General features: G+C 35.4%; 1 protein-coding gene across 2 annotated transcripts in view; it reads left to right on the top strand.

Annotated features, from left to right (window-relative positions):
* VRK2 (VRK serine/threonine kinase 2) overlaps positions 1-25,321 on the top strand; it is a 105,366-nt gene that overhangs the window by 45,515 nt on the left and 34,530 nt on the right. For both annotated transcript variants that reach the window (XR_004054278.1, XM_010377648.2), the window contains exon 8: positions 22,027-22,159. Coding sequence is in view for 1 of the 2 variants with exons in the window: in XM_010377648.2 (XP_010375950.2) it covers positions 22,027-22,159 (133 nt within the window). In the remaining variant the exon portion in view is untranslated. The remainder of the gene's footprint in view (positions 1-22,026; positions 22,160-25,321) is intronic.

Below are 25,321 nucleotides of genomic sequence, written 5' to 3'. Positions count from 1 at the left end.
TAAGCAACTATGTTACTAGTTTATATATTTATTTATTATAATATACTTTTGTTATTATTTTAGAGTATATTCCTTCTACTTATATAAAAATTGTTAACAGTAAAACAGCCTCACACAAGCCCTTCAGAAGGTATTCCAGAAGATTGTTTGTTATCATAGGAGAGGACAACTCCATGCATGTTATTGCCCCTGAAGACCTTCCAGGGGGATGAGATGTGGAAGACAGTGATAGTCATGATCCTGACCCTGTGTAGGTCTAGGCTAATGTGTGTGTGATTGTATCTTATTTTTTAACAAAAAAGTTTAAAAAATAAAGAAAAAAAATAAATACAGAAAAACTCTACAGAATGAGGATATAAAGTATTTTTGTACAGCTATACAATGTGTTTAAAGCTAAGTGTTACGACAAAAGAGTCAAAAAGTTTTTAAAATATAGTTTATAAAATATGATATGGTAAGCTAAGGTTAATTTATTATTGCAGAAAGAAAAAAATTTTTTTTTTTTTTTTTTTTTTTTTTTTTTTTTTTTTTTTTTTTTTTTTGAGACGGAGTGTCGCTCTGTCGCCCAGGCTGGAGTGCAGTGGCCGGATCTCAGCTCACCGCAAGCTCCGCCTCCTGGGTTTATGCCATTCTCCTGCCTCAGCCTCCCGAGTAACTGGGACTACAGATGCCTGCCACCTCCCCCGGCTAGTTTTTTGTATTTTTTAGTAGAGATGGGGTTTTACCGTGTTAGCCAGGATGGTCTCGATCTCCTGACCTCGTGATCCACCCGTCTCGGCCTCCCAAAGTGCTGGGATTACAGGCTTGAGCCAACGCGCCTGGCCAAGAAAAAATTTTAAGTACATTTAATGTAGCCTAAGTGTACACAGAGTGTTTTATAAGTCTACAGCAGCATACAGCAACGTCCTATGCCTTCACATTCACTCACCACTCACTCACTGACTCATCCAGCGTAACTTCCAGTCCTATAAGTTCCATTCATGATAAGTGCCCTATACAGTTATACCATTTTCAAATCTTTTATTTTTAATGTACCTTTTTTATGTTTAGATATATTTAGATACACAAACACTATTGTGTTACAGTTGCCTACAGTATTTACTATAGTAACATTGCTATACAGGTTTGTAGCCTAGGAGCAATAAGTTGTACCATAAATAGCCTAGGTGTGTAGAAGGCTGTACTATCTGGGGTTGTATAAGTACACTCTGTGATGTTCACACAGTGATGAAATTACCTAACAATACATTTCTTAGAACATATCCCTATCATTAAGCAATACATGACTATATTAAGAAACATGTCCTTACAGAAGTGATTCGTCTTTAGGAAAGACAATAAAAATCCATTTTAACTGACTTTTTGATCATTTATTGTGTTAGGCATTATGTTGTATGCTTGAATAATACTATGTTTATAATTATAAATTTGTGCTTCGTTGATAGGTAGGTAGATATTATCCTCTTGGACCACCTAACCTAAAATTTTAAACTCTCTTTGAAACCTTGCTGATTTTTGAATATGATATGGTGTTGCACAATTGATAACTAGAAAGGTGGCCTTGTGAGAGCTGATCTAGTATTTGGAAAACAAATGTATCCTTCTGGTTTCCTTACTTATAATGGAATTATCAAAAATGTTAGTGGTGTTTTGAGTAATGCCCACTTGCCTGTATCTCTCTGTATGACTTGAAGGAAGTTGATGATATGGTGTTGCACAATTGATAACTCCAAAGGTAGCCTTATGAGTGCTGATCTAGTATTTGGAAAACAAATGTATCTTCCTGATTTCCTCACTTACAATGGAATTACCAAAAATGATAGTGGTGTTTTGAGTAATGCCCACTTGCTTGTATCTCCCAGTGTCACTTGGAGGAAGTTGATGCAGTTTAAGATTACAACTTTTATTTCAGTGGTGCAGAGGCTCTCCTTACATCTGGAAAGGCACCTCTTTGTTTATCAGATACATTCTTTTCATGCAGCAGCTTATATGAAACCTTTCTTAATGATTCTGGTTTATACTGAGCTTTTCCTTTTCCTTTTTCTAATTTCCTATAGCTCCTAATGTATATTTTAAGCCTGTAAATGCTCAGGTCTCACTTGCCTTCGTGTTGTCTTACATTCTGAACTAGAATGAACTCCTTGAGTTATACTTCTTTTATATTCCTCACAGCATGTATATTTGTATTCCTTTCCTATAACCCTTCAAGAAATTCTTTATTGACTGCTTAAGGCATAAGGCCAGTCTTGATGTGATATCTGTCATCTCAGTGCCAGGAATACCTTGATTGTAGAGCTACTTGCCCCATTATGCTGCATGTGTTTCTGTTCTAAAGCCGCCTACTAGGTCAAAGAGGATGGCCTTCACAGGTAGAGAGTAATTCTTCATGTCAACATGTGGACGTTAGTATACCTGTGTTCTTTAAAGACGCTTGTGACAGTGCCTTCTTGATTCCTGGGAATTGTGGTGGACTAAGAGTCAAGAGACTAGGTTCTAGTTTCAGCACTGCCATTAAGCAGAATTGCAAATTACTTAACCTGTATAGGCTTTGGCTTTCTAGTGTATAAAATAGGAGATTTCAACTAAGTGATCTCAAAGGTTCCTTCTAGCTCTAAAATTCTATGATTTTATGAAAATGTGTTCTCCAGATACTTAAAGCTCATTGCAGAAGGTAATGTTTCTTATGTTTCCAAAGTGTCTCGCCTATTGTTATACAGTTAAGGAAACTGAAAAGTAGAAAAAAAAATTGAAATTTAGTGATCTGGAAGAAGCAATTGTAATACCAGACCTGTATCTGCTGGCAAAATACTTTCAGAGTTCCTAGGATATTCATAGGGCAGGGTCATAAGCCTCATTAAATCTGCTTGTTTACTGTTTGCTAAAGGCAATTCTAACACAATCCATTTATCAATCAAGGTTGCTTGTAAAATGGAGTGTGAATGTAAGAATTTTGCATGGAATGTGCACATAATATGGTCACTATTTAGAAGTAGTGTTTCCTGTGCTGAATATCTGTAAAATTTAGTTTTAGTCACTTCTATATATAGACAATATAAAATTTACTTACGGTAATATCTCTATATTTTATTATCTCCAGAATAGTGTTATATATCTTAGTTTAATGATACTATAATATTACTAGGTGGTATAGCTGGTGAGACTCCTTTAAAGTGGATAGGGTTTATGTGGATGGGGTTATATTATAGATTAATATGCATGTTACTCTTTCCTTCCTAGTGAGGTTCTGCTGTTTATTTTCAGATAAGCAAAGAGACTTTGGAAATAGTTCCTGTGAATTTAATTATGTGGACTTCTAAAATTAGCATTTTATGAGTTTTACATTAATAGGATTATTTTAAAAATATATACTTTCACTGAATTTTTCTTTGTTTCAGTATAACTGCTTGTCATATGAATACATTGTTTTTGAACTTTGATAATTTCCTATATATCTAGATTTCATGGAACAGTTCTATAAACTGTTTTAAGGTTCTCTCAGTATTATTTTTCAAATAAAAATAAACTCTGTCCTAAATTTTATTTCCATCTAACTTTGTGTAATGTGTTAATACTTCTATTTTACTAAACATCAATTTGTTTATTAAAGTATTTTAAAATTGTTTAAGTAATCAAATGCATTTCTTAGCTTAATAGTGTTCCTATTGTTCAAATATATTCTTAACATGGGCCAAACCAGTTTAGAGCCATATTAAAAAATTCTTGTTTTGAAATCCTATGTAAATGATAGCTATCTGAATATGGGCTACTAGAGTCTTATTATTATTGGAGGGTAGTGATGGATGGAAAATATTGAAGAAAACAGCATAAAAATTATGATTTAGAGTCCATGGTTTCAATATTTAAAATATTTTGTGAGGCTTCTTTTCCAGTGCTCGTAAGATTCTGAGGCAAGTAAGAAGCTGTTAGATATATAATTTTCCCTGTAGAACAATATGATTTTTTCAATCTTTTATTTTGAAAATTTTAAAATTTACTTAAAAATAGAGAACTCCATATGACTATCACTTTTAAATGTTTTATCTATTTTTGATGGAAATATTTTAAAGTAAATTATAGATGTCATTACATTTTACCTAAATACTTTAGAGTGTATGCAGCTCCAAAAACTAAGGACAATTCACTATATTATCAGAATGCGATTACTATTCGTAACAGACTTCACAGTCACTCCTTAATGTCAGGTACAGTTTTATCTCCCATTTTCTTCTTTATCCTAAAATATGAGAATATAGAAATACAGATAATTATTCTAATTGTACTTAAGCTCTCCTTTTCTTTCTTTTGTGACTTTTTTTTACTGGACTTCTCTGTGCCACACTTTCTCTTTCTGTAAATCCAGCAACCTAGTCCATGTGATTTCTTTGATCCCTTTTATCTCTCATAGCCTCTGACTCACTGGGTAGAACTGGTTATTAGCTAAAATCTGGTTAGGAAACTACTGGTATAGAACCAGGTGAATGTGGTTTCTTTGATATATATGTACATCAGGAGAGCATGTTTCTTATCTTATAAATAGGAGAGCAGGGATTGTGTCTATTTCAACTTATATTTCCAGAAGCTAGTATAGAGCATGAAACATAATAAGCACTCAGTAAGTGATGAGGGCACAGTGAGAAATTAAATAGATTAATGCATAAATGAATTTATTAATCAATGTTCAGGAGTAACAGGTCAAGCCAACCAAGTAGAGCTGGATATAGTGATCGCCAGGTATAGTAACTAAGTCATTTGTAGATTTCTTAAATTCCCATTGGGAAAGATCTACCCAATGTGTCAAAAGATCTTTACAATTTAATATAGCCATTATGACTGTTTCCTTGCAGAAAACTCTATTAGCACATTCACATAGAGAAACCGACATAGGGAACTGCTGTGGGTTGAATTGTACCTTCTCAAAAGCTGTTAAACCATTATGAGGAAAAAGCCCTCACATATTAATATTAACCTTGAATATAAATGGATTAAATACTGCAATTAAAATACACAGATTGCCAGAATGGATTTTTTAGAAAAATGAACCAACTATATACTGGTTACAAGAAACTCATCTTGCTGGTAAAGACACTTATAGACTGAAGGTCAAGGGATTGAAAAAGATATTCCACACAAGCAGAAACCAAAAGCAAGTAGGAGTAGCCATGCTTATATCAGATAAGACAGGCTTTAAATCAAAAACAGTAAAAAACAAACAAACAAAAGAGGAGGTTATTGTATAATGATAACATAATTCAACAAGAGGATATACTGGTCCTAAATATATATGCCCTAAACTCAGGAGCAGCCAGATTCATAAAACAATATTATGAGACCTAAAGAAAGAGATAGCAATACAATAATAATGGAGGACTTTAACACCCCACTCACAACACTAGACAGATCATTGAGACAGAAAATCAGCAAGGAAACTCTAGATTTAAATTGAATATTAGATCAAAAGGATGAAACCGATATTCCAACAGCTGCAGAATATACATTTTACTCATCAGCACAGGGAACATTCTTCAAGATAGACTGTATGTTAGGCCACAAAACTAGCCTCAATAAATTTTAAAAAATCAAAATCATATCAAGTGTCATGTCAGACCACAGTGGAATAAAACTAGAAACTAATACCAAGAATAGTTCTTGAAACTATACAAATACACGGAAATTAAACAACACATTCCTCACTGATCTTTGGATCAATGATGAAATTCAGATAAAATTTTTAAAATTTTTTGAAATGAATGAAAATGGATACACAACGTACCAAAGCCTTTGAGATACAGAAAAAAGCACTGGTAAGAGGGAATTTTATATCTCTAATGTGTACTTCAAAAAAAGAAATCACAAATTAACCAAACATCACATCTGAACTGAAAAAACAAGAACAAACCATACCCAAAGCTAGCAGAAGAAAATAAGTAGCAAAGATCAGAGCAGTACTAAGTAAAATTGAGACCAATAAATAAATAAATATTAAAAATTAAAATCAACAAAATGAAAAGTTTGTTCTTTAGAAAGAGAAACTAAATTGATCAACTACTAGCTAGACTAACCAAGAATAGAGAAGATCCAAATACACATAATCAGAAATTAAAAAGGAGACATTTCAACTACTACCACAGAAATGCAAGAGAGCATCAGAGACTTCTATGAACAACTATGTGCTTATAAACTAGAAAACCTAGAGGAAATAGATACATTCCTAAAACATACAACCTCCCAAGATTGAACCAGGAAGAAATAGAAACACTGAACAGACCAATAACAAAGCAGTGAGATAGAATCGATAATAAAATATCTTCCAACAAACAAAGCCCATAACCAGATGGCTTCATTACCAAATTCTACCAAAAGTATAAAGAAGAACTGATACCAATCCTACTGAAACTGTTCCAAAAAATCGAGGAAGAAGAAATCCTCCCTAGTTCATTCTACAAAGCCGGTATGACCCTTATATCAAAGCTAAACAAGGACAAAACAAAAAAACTTTAGATCAATATCCCTGATGATCATAGATGCAAAATCCTCAACAAAAACTAGCAAACCAAATCCCACAGTGCATTAAAAAGATAATACACTATGATCAAATAGGTTTCATTCCAGGGATGCAAGAATGGTTCAACATAGGCAAATCAATAAATGTGATTCATCACATAAGCAGAATTAAAAAACAAAAACCATATGATTATACAAGCAGAAAAAAAGCATTTGATAAAATTCAGCATCTCTTCATGATAGAAACCCTCAACAAACTAGGCATAGAAGGAACATACATCAGAATAACAAAGGCCATATATGCCAACATCATACTAAATGGGGGAAAGTTGAAAGCAATCTCCGTACAAACTGGAATAAGACAAAAATGCCCACTTTTACCACTCCTATTTATCATAGTAGTGGATATCCTAGCTAGAGCATTCAGACAAGAGAAAGAGATGAAATACATCCAGATTGCAAAAGAAGAAATCAAATTATCTCTATTTGCCAACAATATGATCTTATATTTAGAAAACCCTAGAAACTCCTGTAAAACCTCTTAATTTTGATAAATGAATTTAGTAAAGTTTGAGGGTATAAAATCAATGTATAAAAATCAGTAGTATTTCTATACACCAATAACAATGAAGCTAAGAACCAAATCAAAAAGGCAATTTTATTTACAGTAACTACAAAAATGAAATAAAATACCTAAGAGTATATTTAACCAAGAAAGTGAAAGATCTCTACAAGGAAAACTACAAAATAGTGATGAAAGAAATTGTAGATGATACAAACAAATGGAAAAACATTCCATGCTTATAGATCAGAAGAATTGTTAAAATGAGCACAGTGCCCAAAACCGTCTACAGATTCAATGCAATCTCTGTCCAAATACAAGCATCATTTTTCACAGAATTAGACAAAAACCAACCTGAGATTCACATAGTACTAAAAAGGGGGCCTGAATAGACAAAGCAACCCTAAGCCCAAAGAACAAAGCTGGAGGCATCACATTACCTGACCACAAATTATACTGCAAGGCTATAGTAACCAAAACAGCATGGTTCTGGTATCAAAATAGACACATAGATCAATGGAAGAGAATAGAGAACCGAGAAATAAAGCCACATATCTACACCCAAGTGATTGTTGATAGAGTCAACAAAAATGTACACTGGGGAAAGGACACCCTGTTCAATAAATTGTGCTGGGAAAATTGGATTGCCATATCCAGAATAATGAAAATGGACCCCTACCTCTCACCATATACAAAAATCAACCCAAGATGGATTAAAGACCTAAATGTAAGGCCTGAAACTATAAAAAATACTAGAAGTAAAACAAGGGAAAGCTCTTCTGGACATTGGTCTAGGCAAATAACGACTAAGACCTGAAAAGCTTAAGCAACAAAAATAGACAAGTGGGATTTAATTAAACTGAAAAGCCCCTGCACAGCAAGAGAAACAATCAACTGAGTGAACAGACAACCTGCAGAATGGAAGAAAATATTTGCAAACAATGCGTATGACAAAGGGCTAATATCCAGAATCTGTAAAGAACTTGACAAGAAAAAAAACCCCATTAAAAGGTGGGCAAAAGACATGAACAGATATCATTTAAAATAAGACATACAAATAGCCAGTAAGTATCTGGAAAAAATGCTCAACATCACTAATCATCAGAGAAATGCAAATTAAAACCCCACTGAGATATCATCTGATGCCGGTCAGAGTAGCTATCATGAGAAAGACAAAAAATAACATGTTAGCAGGGATGCAGAGATAAGGGATTGCTTATACAATGTTGGTGAGAATATAAGCCCGACCTCTGTGAAAAATAGTGTGGAGATGTTTCAAAGAACTAAAAATAGAACTACCATTCAATCCAGCAGTCCCACTACTGGGTATCTACCAAAAGGAGCAGATATCATTGTATCAAAAAGATACCAGCACTTGTATGTTTATTGCAACACTATTCACAATAGCAAAAATATGGAATTAACCTAAATGTCCATCAATGGATGATTGGATAAAATGTGATATGCATGTACTATGGAATATTATTCAGCCGTAAAAAGAATGAAATCCTGTCATCTGCAGCAACATGGATGGAACTGGATACTATTGTCAGGTGCAGCAGCTTAGAAACATAGTCAAATACAAAATAATATTGCACATGGACATAGAGTGTGAAATACTGGTCATTAGAGATTTGGGAGGATAGAGAGGAGGAGATGAGAAATTACTTCTTGGGTACAAGTATGACTTGTGTCCTTATAAAAAGGGGAAATTTGAACACGGAGACAGACGTGGGAAGACAATGTGAAGAGGTGGGAAAAGTACCATCTGTAAGCCAAGAAATTCCTGAGATACCAGAACCTAGGAGAGAGGAATGGAAAAGAGTATCCCTTGCAGTCTTCCAAAGGAACCAACCCTGCTGACACCTTGATTTCAGACTTCTAGACTCCAGAACTCTGAGGCAATACAGTTTCATTGTTTAAGCCACGAGGTTATGATACCTTGTTGCAGCATCCATGCAAAATTAATACAGAAGTCTTTGAGTTTTATTATATAAAATTTTATTATATAAAATTTCCAAGTAATTGTAATAGAAATCTCAGGGTAATGTTCTGTTCCATGAAACTTCCTCACACATTAGCATGAACACCAGTGTGTATACACGCACACACACACACACACACTCTGTGGGCACTAGGGTAGGGAAAGAGAAAGGAGAGGGAGAGGTGAGAACAGAGGGCAGAAATAGGGATCTACTTTTATTTTGTCTGTAGCCACTCCAGGTGGGACCAGATCAGTTAGTGTTTCTGAAATGATTTGTTTTACACATAAGGCCTGCAAGCAGTTCTTTAACATGTGTGTTGGGATCTTCTCTGTATTATATAGTCTACTTACTTATTCTAAAGTTGTATTCTTATACAGTATCAGAAAGAAGATATAAGAAGGGTGTTTACCTTCTCTTAATCCCAGGCAAAAGGTTTGATAGAAGAAGTTTGGGACTGTTTTCTAGAGTCATATTTTATATAACTTTGAATTTTCAGGATTCAGTCTAGGATATGAGCTCTAGAATCAGACTCCCTGTGTCTAAGTCCTGGCTCTACCTCTTGTTACCCGTGTTTTTAGCCAAGTTATTTCACTTCTTTGATCTGTTTCATCATCTAAAAATAAGGATAATAGTATCTCACTCGAAGTGGCATTAGAAGAATCAAATGATTTAAACATGTACAAGTCTTCGACCAGCATCTGGCACGTAGTAAGCACTCAGTAACAGCTAGAAAACAATATATTTTTATGATTGGTATGCTGGTAACAAAAGACACCTTTTCTTATTTTGCCCTATAAGAACTCTTCAGATTTATGAAACAAGACGGTTAGATTAAGAACATGGTAATTTACTAGACTTAGTAAATATAGTTTTTCCCAGGTGTATGATTTGACGGTAGATATCCCTCTAGTTATAGGAAATAGAACTATAAGGGTTTAATTTCTATCATAAGGGGAAATGTGTTTACATTTTATTAATGTGTGTACTTTAAGTAGATTGTGGTCTACTTAAATCCCCTATCCCCAGTAATAAAATGTAGTTGCCAAGAAAGTTAGTGCTTTCAAAAGTTAATGTTTAACTGTCTACACTCAGTACCTGTTTATTGAGTGTCCACTGAGTCCACTGGTTATACTTCTATTTCTAAAAGCCCGATGCATACATGACAAAAGAGCAGTTTATGACCAAAATATTTGAGCATCCTTTTTCACAAAGTGTTACATATAGGCTTTTTTTTTTTTTTTTTTCAGTTAATGTGGGAAAATGGCATTTCTGATTTTGAATTACTCCTTGAACTGTGTAAATTGAACGAATTAAAAGGTGTCCTTTTTTAGTGGCTGTTAAAAACCATGGAACTCCAAGGGGCTATGCAGGTAGCACTATTGCTGGCGACCTCAAATACTGTCTTTGAATTTAATAGAATTTGTAGTTAGTATAAACCAAGTAGGCTACTTCCAATGCTGGATAGTTGTGTTTTATGTAGACACAGCCTATGTATGTTGAACCTTTTTATAATATACCAATGGCAGTCGAATTATATAAGCTAACATTTTGTGAGTGTCTGCTGTTTACAGATATACCAAGCTCTGATAATGCTTACTGATATACTGAAAAGTCTTGATTAGGTTCAGATTTGAATCAGACAAAGAGGAAGACCATTAAGCCAATGCAATCCAGATTCCCCTCTTCCATTGCTTTTTTAATTTTGTTAATGTACAAACACAGGTTGTGTGTCTTGATTAGACATTAAGAGTATCATAGGTTTCTTCTTGTAATCCTTGAGAACTTATGTCAGAAGGGCAAGTTGGAAATAGCCTGTAATGGGAAAGATTTTCTATAATAGGTGAAGGTATTTTTAGTTAAGAGGCAACTTGCTAGCTTATGAACTGTTGAGGGAATTTTCCCCAGAAGTCTGAAAAGCCTATTAAGTCACAGTCCTATTTAATCAAACAGGCTTTGATGTTTTGCTAAAAGAACCAGGTTAGAATAGAAAAGCAGATCATGAGGTCAAAATGCTATTATCATTTAGAATATTACTAAATATACATCAAGGTTTTGTTTTGATACTTGAATTTATGGTAGTATTTAAGGCAGTCGTAGGCTTGGTCCTGATGGGGCAGAAGATGGAATGAAGCAGTAATAGAGGCACAGCTTTTCTGGTTGTTATCCAATATAATGACTTCGTGAGCATGTCATTAAGTCTTTCACTCAAAAAATATGAAAGGATAAAATTTTCAGTTTGTAAATATGAATAGATACAAGATCTAGGAGGAAAAAAATGATCCAACATACAAAGCAGATTATTTTTAAGAACAAGCACGTGTTGCTTCCATCAGAAAACAGAAACTGCTGTTTACAGCTCACTAAAAGATAAAGGATAAACTATAGTTTTGAAAACTGTATCTTCATGCTTATTCTAATAAACCTCATATTTGAAAAGTAAGCCAGCACCTCTTTAAGGTTCTGTTACTTTGTCTAGACGGAATTGTGATAAAGCACTAGTATCATTTATGGGTTTTATTATTGGCAAACAAGGCAGGGTAATTGAGGAGAAACAAAAAAGTACTGTATGATAATACAAAACACAAATTTGCATCAAAACATGATAGCATCTGTGAGACTACATCCATGTTTTAAGAGATACGAGTGATTCTTGTGAACATAAACATGTTGCTGCTTCATTTGGTCATATAATGGTTTCATAAGTATGCATGTAATTTATTGTGAAGATTTTTGCCTTATGGTATCTTGTAGAAAAATAGGAAAATATTATTCCCTATTCAAGTAAGATAAATGATGGCTTTTTGTTTTAAAGAAAAGCTTTAGAGTTGCTCAATACATGTATATACTCTTCCCAGTGGGTTTTTCTTTTTTATTGGTTGAAGACCTTTTATTTATTTGTAAACCAGTTAACTACAATGCTGTTCATACTGCAAAGTAACTGGCCTTTTTCAGTTTCTTGTGAATTAATCCATTCAATTTCAAGGTCTTCTCTCTTTACACATGATATTTTTTGGAAAAATGTATGGAGTTTAAAAAGTGGTGTCTAGCTTGCCATTTTTAAAAGTCATGATGAGTGACTTTCTGCCTAGTATAATTTTCATCAGTCTCTCATTATGAGACCTTAATGGACACATTTCTCATTACAGCAAGGAGTGCTAATTAAAAAGATTTAATTGTACCAAATTGTCTAAATTATAAGGTATTGTATTATACAACAGGAAAAATTAGTTTATCTACTTAATATTGTTCTTCATAAGTTACCTCATTTTGAGAGCTGTATATGCATCTATTCTCTCATATGAATCTTCATGGTGGACATAAAGTAGTGAACAAATGTGATTTAATGTGTGGTCACATCCCAGTGGACAATGACATTTGTTCACATTAGTGTCCTGCTTCTTTGCCAGCTCCAAATGTTTTTCTCCCTGTCTTCAGCTTACATTCTCCTGCTTCTTATATCAACATCATATCAAGCATTGCGAAATGCTTCCACTTGAGCCAGTCTGGCTGCTTGCTACTCAGGATTCTCGGTTGCGTGAGAAGCAGGAGAGCAGCAGATTTTACCCTTGAAGGGAAAGAGGTCCTTTACTTTTTTCCATCAACTTTTACTCTGTCACTCAGTCCTCCATAAATGGACAAACCAGGAACTAGTTGGATTAGGGTGTTAGTCACCAGTCAGCTACTTTGCTTTTGGTACAAAAGTGATTGAATCATTTTCTTACCAAATCTTGCCTTCCTCTTCGTACTCTCTTTTTCTCTATGTATTGAATCCTCACTTACCCAGCCAGTTACACTGTTTGCAGAGTTGTCTTTGACTCTCTTTCTCTCAACCCTCTTATCCAGTAACTTGTGAATCTCTTCTTTGTCTCCCTTCTGCTCACCACTGTCCTAGTTCGACTTCCCGTTGATTGCCTGTATTGTTATATTCTCCTAAATGAACTCTGGCATCCATTTCCTTCTTATGATGCTGCCAGTGCTGATATTATTCTTTGCCAAAAAACCCTTCCATGACATCTATTTGCTTACAAAAATTGTGCCCCACCTTCTTAGCATGGTTTCCAAGGCTCTCTGGAAACTGATGCAAACCTTTCTTTCTTTCTCCCTTTTTTTTTTTTTTTTTTTTTTGTTTCTGGCTTGTGTTGTGTTTCCACCAACTTCTGTGCCCTCAACACACACTGACACATGCTCTGGTTGCCCTCTTGTGTGTTTCTTATTCCCTGCCTCCATCTGTGGAAATCTGAGAAATTATTCAGTACCCAACTTAAATGTTGCTTCTTTCTCTGAGTCTCCCTGTTAGAAATAGCCTTTCCTTGCTGTACAATTTCATAGACTTTTATGCTTTTGTCAGACAGAGTACACGTTACCTCTAGGCCTGTAGATGTGCTTATGCCATCTCCCTTTCTGCTATGTGAGGCATATGGAAAATAACTCAGAACTTCTGGTCAGATTGGTTTAAGTTCAAATCTCAGCTTTGCCATTTACTAGAATTTATTTGTTTTACATAGATAAGCTAGCCTTACTCATCCTTTTTTTTCTAATTTTCAGAAGATCTTAAAATAACTTCTTAGGGTCATGAGGATTAAATGATTTGATTTATGTAAAGTATGTAATGCTCTGACAGCAAGTATTCAATAAGTATGCATTCATTTTTCTTTTTCTTTCATTTTTGAAGTGTACATTTCCTGTTTATTATGCTTGGCACTCAGGTGTCTGTTAAAAAATTTAGTTCAGTTTGTCTAATTATTATCAATTCAAATCAATAAAAATTTATTTAAACCAACAGTGCAGAAGGCCTTAGAGTAGGTGCTATTATGGATACAAAAATGTATATACGGCATTATCCTGGTCCCTCAACCCCTAGGAGCCTACAGCCTTTAAATGTGGAGCCAAAGCATAAATTTAAAAAAGCTAAATAACTTTGTACATTGTTATAATAGCAAATTCATGTGTACAAGGTGAAAACCCAGTAAATTGCCTTGTGCTTAAAAGGATCTGTATTAGTCTGTTCTCATACTGCTATGAAAAAAAAAAAAAAAACCTAAGACTAGGTAATTTATAAAGAGAGGAGGTTTAATTATTTATAAAGAAAGGAGGTTTAATTGACTCACAGTTCTGCATGGCTCAGGAGGCCCCAGGTAACTACTATCATGGTAGAAGGGGAAGCAAATATGTCTTACTTCACATGGTGGCAGGAGAGAGAAGTGCAGAGGGAAAGGGGGAAAAGCCCCTTATGAAACCATCAGATCTCAGGAGAATTCACTCACTATCACAAGAACAGTGGAGGGTAACCGCCCTCATAATCTAATCACTTCCCAGGAGGTCCTTCCCTCAATACATGGAGATCACAATTCAGATTACAATTCAAGATGAGATTTTGGGTGGAGACACAGCCAAACCATTTCAGGTTCTACATATAAAGGCTCTTCTCTTGCAACTCACCAGGGAGAGAGATTTCACAGGGTTCTTTCTATATATACACATATACTTATTTATTTATTTATTTAATTTGAGATGGGATCTTATTCTGTTGCCCACAAAATCACAGAGTTCTTTTTAAACATTAGCTTTACCCATCCATCTGGAAAAATAAAGCAGTGTAAAAGCCTACAAGCATCAGGAAGCAAAGAAGACTGGAAATACAGGCTTAACTAAGTATAGAACTTGAGAATATGACATACCTGTACCTGTGTACAAATCTGGCCAGGTGAAATAGAAAGGTGATTTTCTAGATAGGCTGCTGAGTATATGAAACTTGTGTTTTCCATGATCATACTCAAAGGCTAATTTGCTTTTCATCTTCATTACATTCTTTAATCAAGGCTGTGATTTATTGACCCCTCTGTCATAAATTGGGGAGAACATGTACATACATGTATTCAGCAACTTTAAAGGCTTTTCTTTAGAACAAAAAGCAATCATTTATCTTATTTCAAAGGGCATAATTATTCTTATTTTTTCCAACAACATACCACAATGCAAAAAATCTTCACAATAAATCAAATGCATATTTATGAAAATAACTATATGACAAAGAGAGAATGAAGCATGGAATGAAGCAGCAGCATGTTTATGTTCACCAGAATCATTCATATCTGTTAAAACATACATGTAGCCTCACATATGCTACTGTGTTTTGATACAAATTTGTGCTTTGTATTATTATACAGTACTTTTTTGTTTCTCCTCAATTTCCCTACCTTGTTTACCAAGAATGGTGTTCTCGGGGAGGCTAATACTGAGATAGAATTAGGAGGGCAAGGGCTTTTCGGAGGCAAGAAATCTAATGCCCATGAAAGATAAAAGGGGAGGAAGCAGGATTGAACAGGGAAGGCTTTCAGAGTGGGATGCTGATCTGACACTTGTGAAAGGAAAGGGAACAAGAGGCAGAATGGAGGAAGGAGAGCTTCAGACATGATGCAGATCTGACAAAATCTCCGTGCTTGCTCCCGACACTGGGGAGCTCAAAGCAAAGCTTACCCATTAGGAGAGACCCCAGCTATGCAGAAATAGTCACACACTCTCCGTGATCAACTGCCCAGGAAGAGTGTGGCCTTGGTGCACATGCTGTGGTAGTCCCAGTGGTCCTGCCCCTAGTGGGTGTCAGCTTATTGCATTCCTCACAAGGGCCACTTCTTTCTTGATGGGATTACACCTCAGTGGCTGCAACACTACCTTTTCAATCATAAAATATCAAAATTGAAAGCCCATAAAAGCGTTAGTTAAAATTAGTTGTTTATTGGAGGAGTTGAGAAGTTCACTAAAATAACGAAACTCTTGGACAGGCTGGCCTTAGTGAGTGTTGGGTGGCTTACATCATTTGGAAATATAATGTTTTTCATCTGTTAAATGTCAGTAATGACATCCATCTTCCCTATCTACCTCACAAAGTAATAATAAAAAAGTCGAAGAAAGGCGAGAAAACCATGTGAGAGTCAATATAGTGTAATAGAAAAATCTCTGTGTCAAGGTGAAGGGAAGCAGATAGGGCTGTCCCTTGTACTCATGGAGAGGAGAAATGATTGCTACATTCAGAAAAAGTGCATAAAAGGACAATCATTTGAAATGCATTAGGGAGGCTGGGCACAGCAGCTCACACATGTAACCCAGCACTTTGGGATGCTGAAGCAGGAGGATTGCTTGAGCCCAGGAGTTCAAGACCAGCTCAGGCAACAAAGTGAGACCCCATCTCTATTTAAAAAATAAATAAAAATAAATGCATAGGGAGTAACTATTTATATATTCCTATGGCTAGTCATACTACAATGCAAATAATCACACCTCCCTGATCCGGGTATAAATCTTGAGTTCCCTAGACAGGCTTGTTTAAAACTAGGGGTATTACATATATTTACAATTAAAATGAAAAAAATTAGCCAGTTGTTTTTGATTTCACAGAAAAAAAAAAAGGTAATATGTTAAAAAAGTTAAACTGAAACAAGTTTTATTTTAGATTAGAGATTGGCAACTTTTTCTGTAAAGAGCCAGATAGCAAATATTTTAGGCTTTTATGAGTTCTGTGGGTCACATATGGTTCTCTGTTGCATTTTCTTCTCTTTTTCTTTCCCTTTACAATTCCATAAAATGTAAAAATTATTCTTAGCTTTAGGGTGTATAAAAATAGGACCTAGACTGTGACCCCACTATAGATTTAGTTCTGCACAAACTCATTTTTGACTTCAACATAATTTCAGAAGTTGACAGAACCCTCAATTCTATATTGTATTTTTGAAAAAAGAGAATGGAATTTGGAAGTCATATCAGCCAGGATTCAAATCCTGCTTTCATCCTTTACTAGCTCTGTGACTTGGGCAAGTTATTTAACTGCTGGGATGCTCAGCTTTCTTATATGTAAAATAAAACCAGTGCTACCAGGCTGGATTTGTTTGTCTGGATTTTATGAAATAATTTGAGAAAGGTACCTTGCCCAGTGATTATTAGATAATAGAACCTCAAAAGATATTACTTCATTTCTTCCTTTTCTTTACTTATTTGATAGTATTTTCTAGTGTTCACTCCCCCACACCTCCTTTGTTCTAGCAAAATTCTAGACTGTCTTTCTCTACTAAGTTATCTTAGTAGAACTCTCAGTGTGACCTAATTGTAGTCTGTAGGGGTGTATAGAAAACTTGTCTTCCATTCTCTCCGAAGGGTCACTGAAATGAGCTGACAGTATAGTAACGGGGCAAAAAAAAAGGCCTACAAATTTATTATGGACATGGACACGGGAGTCCTGAAAGAAGGTCCAGATGGTTGAAGCTTAAATACCCTCTTCATATGGAAGAGGGAAGTGGGGAAGTATATGCAATTTTAGAAGCAAATGGCTTTTAGGGGAAATGAATGAACCCAAACAACAGACTACTGGCCTCGGACAAAGTTGTTCTGAGCTCTGGGGTACATTGCAGCGCGTTGTGGGAAGCTGATGGGTGGAACCTCACTATGAACACAAGTTGTCTTAATATGTAGGTAGAGTCTCTTCGGTAATCTCTTGGAACTGCTCTCAGAAGACTAAAAGCCTGTCTGAGTGTGGTTATGACTTTTAGTCTTTTCTTTGGTGACTAATCTTTCCTGATTATTTGATGAGATTCCTAGGGAGGAGTTTTAAGACAACTGCGTTTCTAGGCCGGGCACAGTGGCTCATGCCTGTAATCCCAGCACTTTGGGAGGCCGAGGCAGGCGGATCACGAGGTCAGGAGTTCAAGACCGGCCTGGCCAACATGGTGAAACCCCATCTCTACTAAAAATACAAAAATTAGCCAGGCGTTGTGGCACACTGCTGTAATCCCAGCTCCTTAGGAGGCTGAAGCAGGAGAATCACTTGAACCCGGGAGGCGGAGGCTGCAGTGAGCTGAGGCTGTACCACTGCACTCCAGCCTGGGCAACGGGAGCAAAACTCCATCTCAAAAGAAAAAAAAAAAAAAAAGACAGTTGCGTTTCCTCTGGAAGAACTTCCCTTAATCAGATGATGAAACTTCAGAGAGAGCTCCTCCTGCTGCTTCTGGAAAGAAAGAGGACCATAGAGACAGCGAGCAGAAGTACTGACACAGACCTTGGTTCTGAGGCTTATTTCTGAGGCCTTTCAGTTTCCTTTAATTCAAAGTTCTGGCTGGGTGCCATGGCTCACACCTGTAATCCCAGCACTTTGGGAGGCCGAGGTAGGTGGATCACTTCAGGTCAGGAGTTCGACACCAGCCTGGCTAACATGGTGAAACCCCATCTCTACTAAAAATAAAAAAATAAATAAATAAATTAGGCGGGTGTGGGGCTGAGGCGGGAGAATCACTGGAACCCAGGAGGCAGAGGTTGCAGTGACTGAGATCGCACCACTGCACTCCAGCCCGGGTGACAAAGCAAGACTCCATCTCAAAATAAAATAAAATAAAATAAAATAAAATAATAAAGTTTTTAGCATGCCAAAGTGCTGTAATTTGGAATATTATTTTCTGAGCCCCAACAAGTCAAATTAATTTGTCAATATTTTGATTACTTGGGACAGATTATTGACTTGACTTCTTCTTACATACAGTTTCTACTCACCAAAGGCAGTCATTCCTAGATCTCTTTCGTAGTGCCCATAATCTTATATTTTAAAAATATATTAATATATACTAGTGACAAAACTTCCATGAGAATCTTGTTCCTAGAATTTTCTAAAGGATATTTATATCCTTTTATATTTATATAAATACTTTGAACCGTATGATAAGCCAGTGGATAAAAGTCCAAATTAGGAAAAAAAGATTTATATGAAGGTTGAGGGTAGAGATGGATGGTGGTTCATTTTGCTAAAGGAGTCTTAACTCTAGTGTTTTGCTCAATAGCTTTTCATGATTATTTGAATTCTACCTGTAACTTCCTACGAAGACCTCCAAGAACATTTCTCCTTGATTGGAAAACAGTAAGTGTTGGAGAGATTTCTTTCTTAGAGTACATGCTCCTCAAGGTTGCACCCGTGCATGTTGTCAAATGTTTTTAGGTCTGAAATACTCATGGACTGAAATAGTCAGCAAATAGCTAATGTATGTCTTCTTTATTGTATTGTCAGCTTGTCAGCTTTTTGTCTTTTTTTTTTTTTTTTTTTTTTTTATTGTTGTTGTTTTCTTTTTTTGAGACCGAGTCTTGCTCTGTTGCCCAGGCTGGAGTGCAGTGGCACAATCTCAGCTCACTCAATCTCAGTCTTTCAGGTTCAAGCGATTCTCCTGCCTCAGCCTCCTGAGTAGCTCGGATTACAGACATGTGCCACCATGCCACCACGCCTGGCTATTTTTTATATTTTTAGTAGAGATGGGGTTTCACCATGTTGGCCAGGCTGGTCTTGAACTCCTGATCTCAAGTGATCTGCCCACCTTGGCCTCCCAAAGTGGTGGGATTACAAGCATGAGCCACCATGTCTGGCCAGTTTTTCATCTTTATATTAAATGTAAACCCTATACTGCCCTTCAATATTTGAGCAACCTAGCACAACCCAGAGGTCTGTAGCTTAGTGATGACAGAGACAGCCTTAGTATTCCCCTTAGCTTGACACAACTTGACAGGCTTCTTCCTGACTGTAGGCCTGTGACGTCTTTTCTTAAAGCATTAATTTAAGAATACTTGAAATTATAAATTATTTTCTTTCCCTTTGAGATAATAAGTTTTCTATTAGCCACCTGCCAGTTGTATAACCCAAGATGGACATTCCTCTGCAGGGTATTAATCATTGTGGGAGGTAGGAGCCTTAGTACCAAGTAGCAAACATAGATGGCATGATCACTTTGAACATCCTTTGGTACTTTTCTGCTGTCTCACCCCAGTGCTTTAAAACTCCCACCTTTTGTTTCACTGAAGTTTAGTTCAAACTCTCGTCCGTATTGTACTCGCCTCTCTCCTATTGCAATAGTCTCGAATAAAATCTTATGTTTTTAACTTGTCTGGTACTATTTCCCTTTAACAGTGATTGAGAGTAAAAGCTCTAGAGTCAGAATTGCCATAAATTCCTGACTTCATTTTACTACACAAGCCACATAACCTCACTAAACTTCAGTTTCTAGATGAATAAAATGGAGATAATGGGACTTGCAGCATCAGTAGATGTAAGGCACTTAGCATACTGCTTGGTGCATAGTAGGCACCTCATAAAATTTAAGTCTTATTTCTTTGTACTGGTGAGTACATAAAAGCTTGATGGCTCTTTTTTAAAATAGTAAACTATTAAAATACAATTCCATTTGTGTAATTATCAATATGTTCATTTTTGGGATATCAGCTTTGTAATGTGAAGCCTGTTTAGTTCTTGAAATAAAGACAAAAATGCATCAGACACAATGAAAGCAAGCAACCTGTTCTATATCTGATCCTGATGTGTCTAGTTGAATTAGGGCAGAGAGATCAGTTACTTCTGAGGCCATGTTAAGAAATAGCATCTGTGGGAGAGAGAGACAAACTGAAATATTTGTTTTCAGACAGCCTTGCAAGTTACTCCAACAAATGAAGAAAACTCTGTGCTGTTTATATTTTAAAGTTTAAAATATCTCTTACTGAGCCTATCCTAAAACCAAAAACTTAAACTAAAATTCAAATGCAGAATTTCCTCTTAATAGATACATTTTAAAGTGCAGATTATATGGTAAATACTCTATTGTCTTGAAGCTACATTATGAAACACTGCCTAAATCCCTTAATTTTAAAGAAATGTGTATGAAATGATACATTTTCCAAGTTGAAACTGCTTTCTTTTTCTGGGGAGGGGGAATGGTAACCACAGTTGGGAACTACTATTTTCTGACTACATGTCACAGTAAATGTCTAGTCAAAACACTTCTCCATTCAATATATGCTCTGTCTGTAAAACTGCTTCTCCCCCTTCCTTTTCTCTCCAAAAGTAATCTGAGGTAAATTCACTTGAATTGCTATCTGACTTTTAACAATTTGTATTCTGTTTGGAGACCCAGCTTGCAATTCTAACTGACTTAGAAAGATAACAGTGATAATATGGATTCATGTGAAAGGTCAAAAGTTCTGCATTGATGTTCCATTCATAAATACAGATAACATAATAGTGTTTCTTGTGTTTTGGTTGAGTCATTACCTCCTACAGTCTCTTCACTATCATTATATTTCCTGTTAAAGGGGACTCATAACATTAGGTTTACAGTTGACCTATGACAATGCCAGGGTTAGGGGTGCTGACGCCTGCTCCCCTGCACAGTCAGAAATTTGCGTAATTTTAATTTTGGACTCCAAAATCTTTACTAATATTCTATAGTTTACCAGAAGCCTTCCTGATAGCATAAACAATCGAGTAATACATATTTTGTTGTTCTATGTATTATACATACCGTATTCTTATGATAAAGTAAGCTAAAGAAAAGAAAATGTTAAGAAAATCATAAGGAAGAGAAAATATATTTACTATTTATTAAGTGGAAGTGGATCATCATGAAGGTCTTCATCGCCTTCACATTGAGTATGCTGAGAAAGGAGGGGTTGGTCTTGCCATCTCAGGTATGGCAGAAGCAGCAGAAAATCTGCATGTAAGTGGACCTGTGCAGTTCAAACCTATGTTGTTCAAAATCAAGTTTATCTTTTTAGAATGTTTGCTCTTATCTCCTCTTCCTGCTTGAAATAGTTTTATGTTTCAGGGAGGGGTTACAGGAAAAAGCAGAGCCTCCTCAACTGTGTGAATACAAATAAAAAGACATATTGTGGTTTATGATGTCTAGATGCTCACCTGGAGGGAAGGAAATTTAGGAGCAAAATAAAAAGATTAAAAATCTAAGTCAACTCAGAAATAAGATATGCCAATGATGAAGAAAGGATTTAAGTTGGAAAGTTAGTTATTATGGCCCCCAGTTGTACATATTTTATCCTAAGGCACCATTTGGTTTAATAAAATGTAGATCTGAGGCTGCTCTTAACCTATCAGTTTCTTAAGACTTAATTATAAAGGTTATGTTTTCAGAGGACAAAGGCATTATTCATTTGTCTGTGCTTGTCTTCCAGGTTTATCTTGCAGATTATGGACTTTCCTACAGATATTGTCCCAATGGGAACCACAAACAGTATCAGGAAAATCCTAGAAAAGGCCATAATGGGACAATAGAGTTTACCAGCTTGGATGCCCACAAGGGAGTAGGTGGGTTTCTTTTTTCTTTTTCTTATTTTTATTTCAGAAGAATGATTAGAGACAAGGTTAATGAGGCTGCATGAAATGACCTTTGCATAGTCAGTTTGAAGCATAAGAGCACTGGTGAGATTTTTTATCAAAAGTAGTGAATTCCTGTTATGCCAATGAATATTTCTTCTAACAGTGGAAAGAAATATAGACTATGACAAGTGATGAAGGAGCAAAAATGTCAGGTAAGCAAAACTTGCTGCTCATTTTGGCCAGAAAATCGCAGTTTGTATAGGTAAAACTTGGAGGTCAGCACTGAATGTTTATACTGAAGTGAATATTGTAGATTTGGTAAAGTTGCACGTGGGCCAGGTGCAGTGGCTCACGCCTATAATCCCAGCACTTTGGGAGGCTGAGGCAGGAGGATCGCTTGCGCCCAGGAGTTCAAGACCAGTTTGGGCAACATGGTGAAACCCCATCTCTACAAAAAAATACAGAAGGGTTGGCACTTGCCTGTGGTCCCAGCTGCTTGTGAGGCTGAGGTGGGAGGAGGATCAATTGAGCCAAGGAGGTTGAGGCTGCTGCACTGAGCCATAATCACACCACTGCTCCCCAACCTGGGCGACAGAGCAAGACCCCTCAGAAAAAAAAAAAAAAAAAAAAAAAAATTGCACATGTGGACAATTATTCCTGTTTTTCCATTGTACCTTTACCAAAGCTTTAGAAGATACCATCTCTCAACAATAAGGATATTTTTTCTGAAACTATAAAGTGTTAATTTGTGGAAATCTCTCCTAGTCGCCTTTCATATATCTTACTTATTTAAACTCACTTTGATGGTATTGGAAACACATTTGCAGGTAAATTACATACATAGTCCTTTTATTGGATATTGATTGTACTGCCTTGCATTCCAAGGCAGACTTAATTCAACAATTCCCTAATTAGTTAAAGTCATAACCTATGTCTTGTATTCATTTACCATTAATTAAACCTTAGCTGTTTATTACACTGCAGTCCAAATCCAATAGCCGACCCAGAAAGCCATGGAAAAGGAAGTAGGAGGTCAATATTGAAAATATATGGTGCCGAGTCCCACTGATGGTTGCTTTATTCACAATCAATATGGTCAATGCAACTGTACTTTCTTAGTTGCTCTGTCAGCAAGACAAAAAGTCAATTCTAATGTTATGCTAGTGAAAAAAATGGTGATTATTGAAAAACTTTGGCTTTCAAAATTATATTCTTTGTAAACTTTGTTTACAAAGTATTTTCAAATATGCTAAACCAAACAAATAATTTTTAAACAGCTTTGAAAGGACCACGTTTTCACTAAAAGACAGTTAGATATTCACAATTCTTAATGGTTGTTGAACTGCTACCCTAAACTGATGCTTTCTAACAAGTTTTAGTTGGTGAAAACAACTGTATATTATTGCCTTTTCTATTAAAAGGACCATTGACCATGTAATGTAGAGGGTCTTGATCATTTTGCAGAGCATTAAAACCCATACTAGCTTAAGGTAGGCCAATGCAAAAGTAAAACAAGTATAACTTCTTCCTTTCAGAAAGATTCATAGGCTGAATTTTCTGAAATGAAAATTATCTTTTATATTCCTGATCAAAGTAAAAAATGACTACTTTTTTTTCAAGTATAGTTTGGTTAGAAAAGTAATGATCAGTAAGAAATTTTGCAGTGTTGTATGATTTTTTAGTATTCACATTGTTCATAAATTAGTGAGAATTTAAAGATAATATAGGACATATCTTACATTAAGAAATGTGAGAATTAAGTACTCAAGAAATGTAAGAATTAAATGCTCATGAATAGTGGGGTTTTTTTCCAATCTAAAGTTCTTTCTCAGTGAATTTTATTTTTCATCTTTGCTGGATTTATTCTGTTATACCTAATAGAATTTTTAGGAACAGTACTTTTTTGATAATGGTATAACTGGAAATTCATCATACATGTTCTTAAGCATCGGTCCAGTTATATTAATAATTATACCAACTTATGTTTGAATCATTTATTTCAACTGGTAGTTCTAATACTGCTCTGATCTAGTTTTGAGTAGTGGAATTGCTAAGAAACCACTGTGATTGTGGAAGGAGAAGCGGAGTTGTTATGTGTTAGTATGGTCAGTGTTTGGACTGTGGTAAATCTGAAAGAGCTATTCAATTAATTTCATTGCTTAGGGTGTCGTTTTCATTGTGTTGTCTTCTTGAAAGATATTAACACATTTTCATTTTTTAGTCTACTTTTATTTTTTATTCCAAACTCTTAATACATGTTGAATATGTTGGTAAGATTTCACCACCCTCGGTCTTTGGGGAGAAGACTGAACTGAGAATGATCACAGAAATACGGTATTACATCCCTGGGAGGTATATTCAGGGAAGAACCTACATTAAATATTTTTGGGATTTGCTGAAAAGTTATATGATAGAATGGATATTCATTTTTATCAAAGGTTTCACCAGATTCCAATAAAATGGTAGATTTCCTTAATGTATTTTAAACAGGATTTACACTAAAATTCTAGGCATATTGATATATATATATGTAGATACAGATATAAATATAGATATCCACATTACATATATGCACACATGTACACATATATACACACATATATAGATATATACACCCACATATATATTTGCTGACATTTTAACGTGAAGTTTTAGTCTGGGATATAAAATGGAAGGTATGTTATCCTCAAATGTCTGAATACTGTTCACTCCTATATTTTACATTAGATTTTCAAAAGTAAAACATTTCAGTTAATGATTTTATTAGAAAATAAATGATCATTTAGCCATATCTAGAAACCAGAATAAACAATGCCATAAAGCCTATAGGAAAATGCAGGTCAGATTCATAAATACTCATGTGTTTACTTTCAATACAGCCACCATGTAGTTTAATCTTAGAAAAATCTTTTTTTCAGTCCAACTATGAGATCAAATACTGAGGAAAAATAGTGCAAAATAAAGTATAAAGAGCAAAAAAAAAAAAAAAAGAATCACTAGGATATAGAACTTATAGGTGCCAGAGCATTTGCCAAGTGTCAGGTCTATCTGTTGGTCAGGCCAAGAGACCTGAAGAGAAATACTCAAGCTTCAATGTAAAACTGACTTATGAGTTAGCCACTCAATAGAGACTACTATTAGCCTGATCAG

Source organism: Rhinopithecus roxellana, chromosome 17 (assembly GCF_007565055.1).
Source record: "Rhinopithecus roxellana isolate Shanxi Qingling chromosome 17, ASM756505v1, whole genome shotgun sequence".
Classification (NCBI taxonomy): Eukaryota; Metazoa; Chordata; class Mammalia; order Primates; family Cercopithecidae; genus Rhinopithecus; species Rhinopithecus roxellana.
Note: the sequence above shows the minus strand (reverse complement) of the source record. Positions and strands in the feature narration are given on the sequence as shown.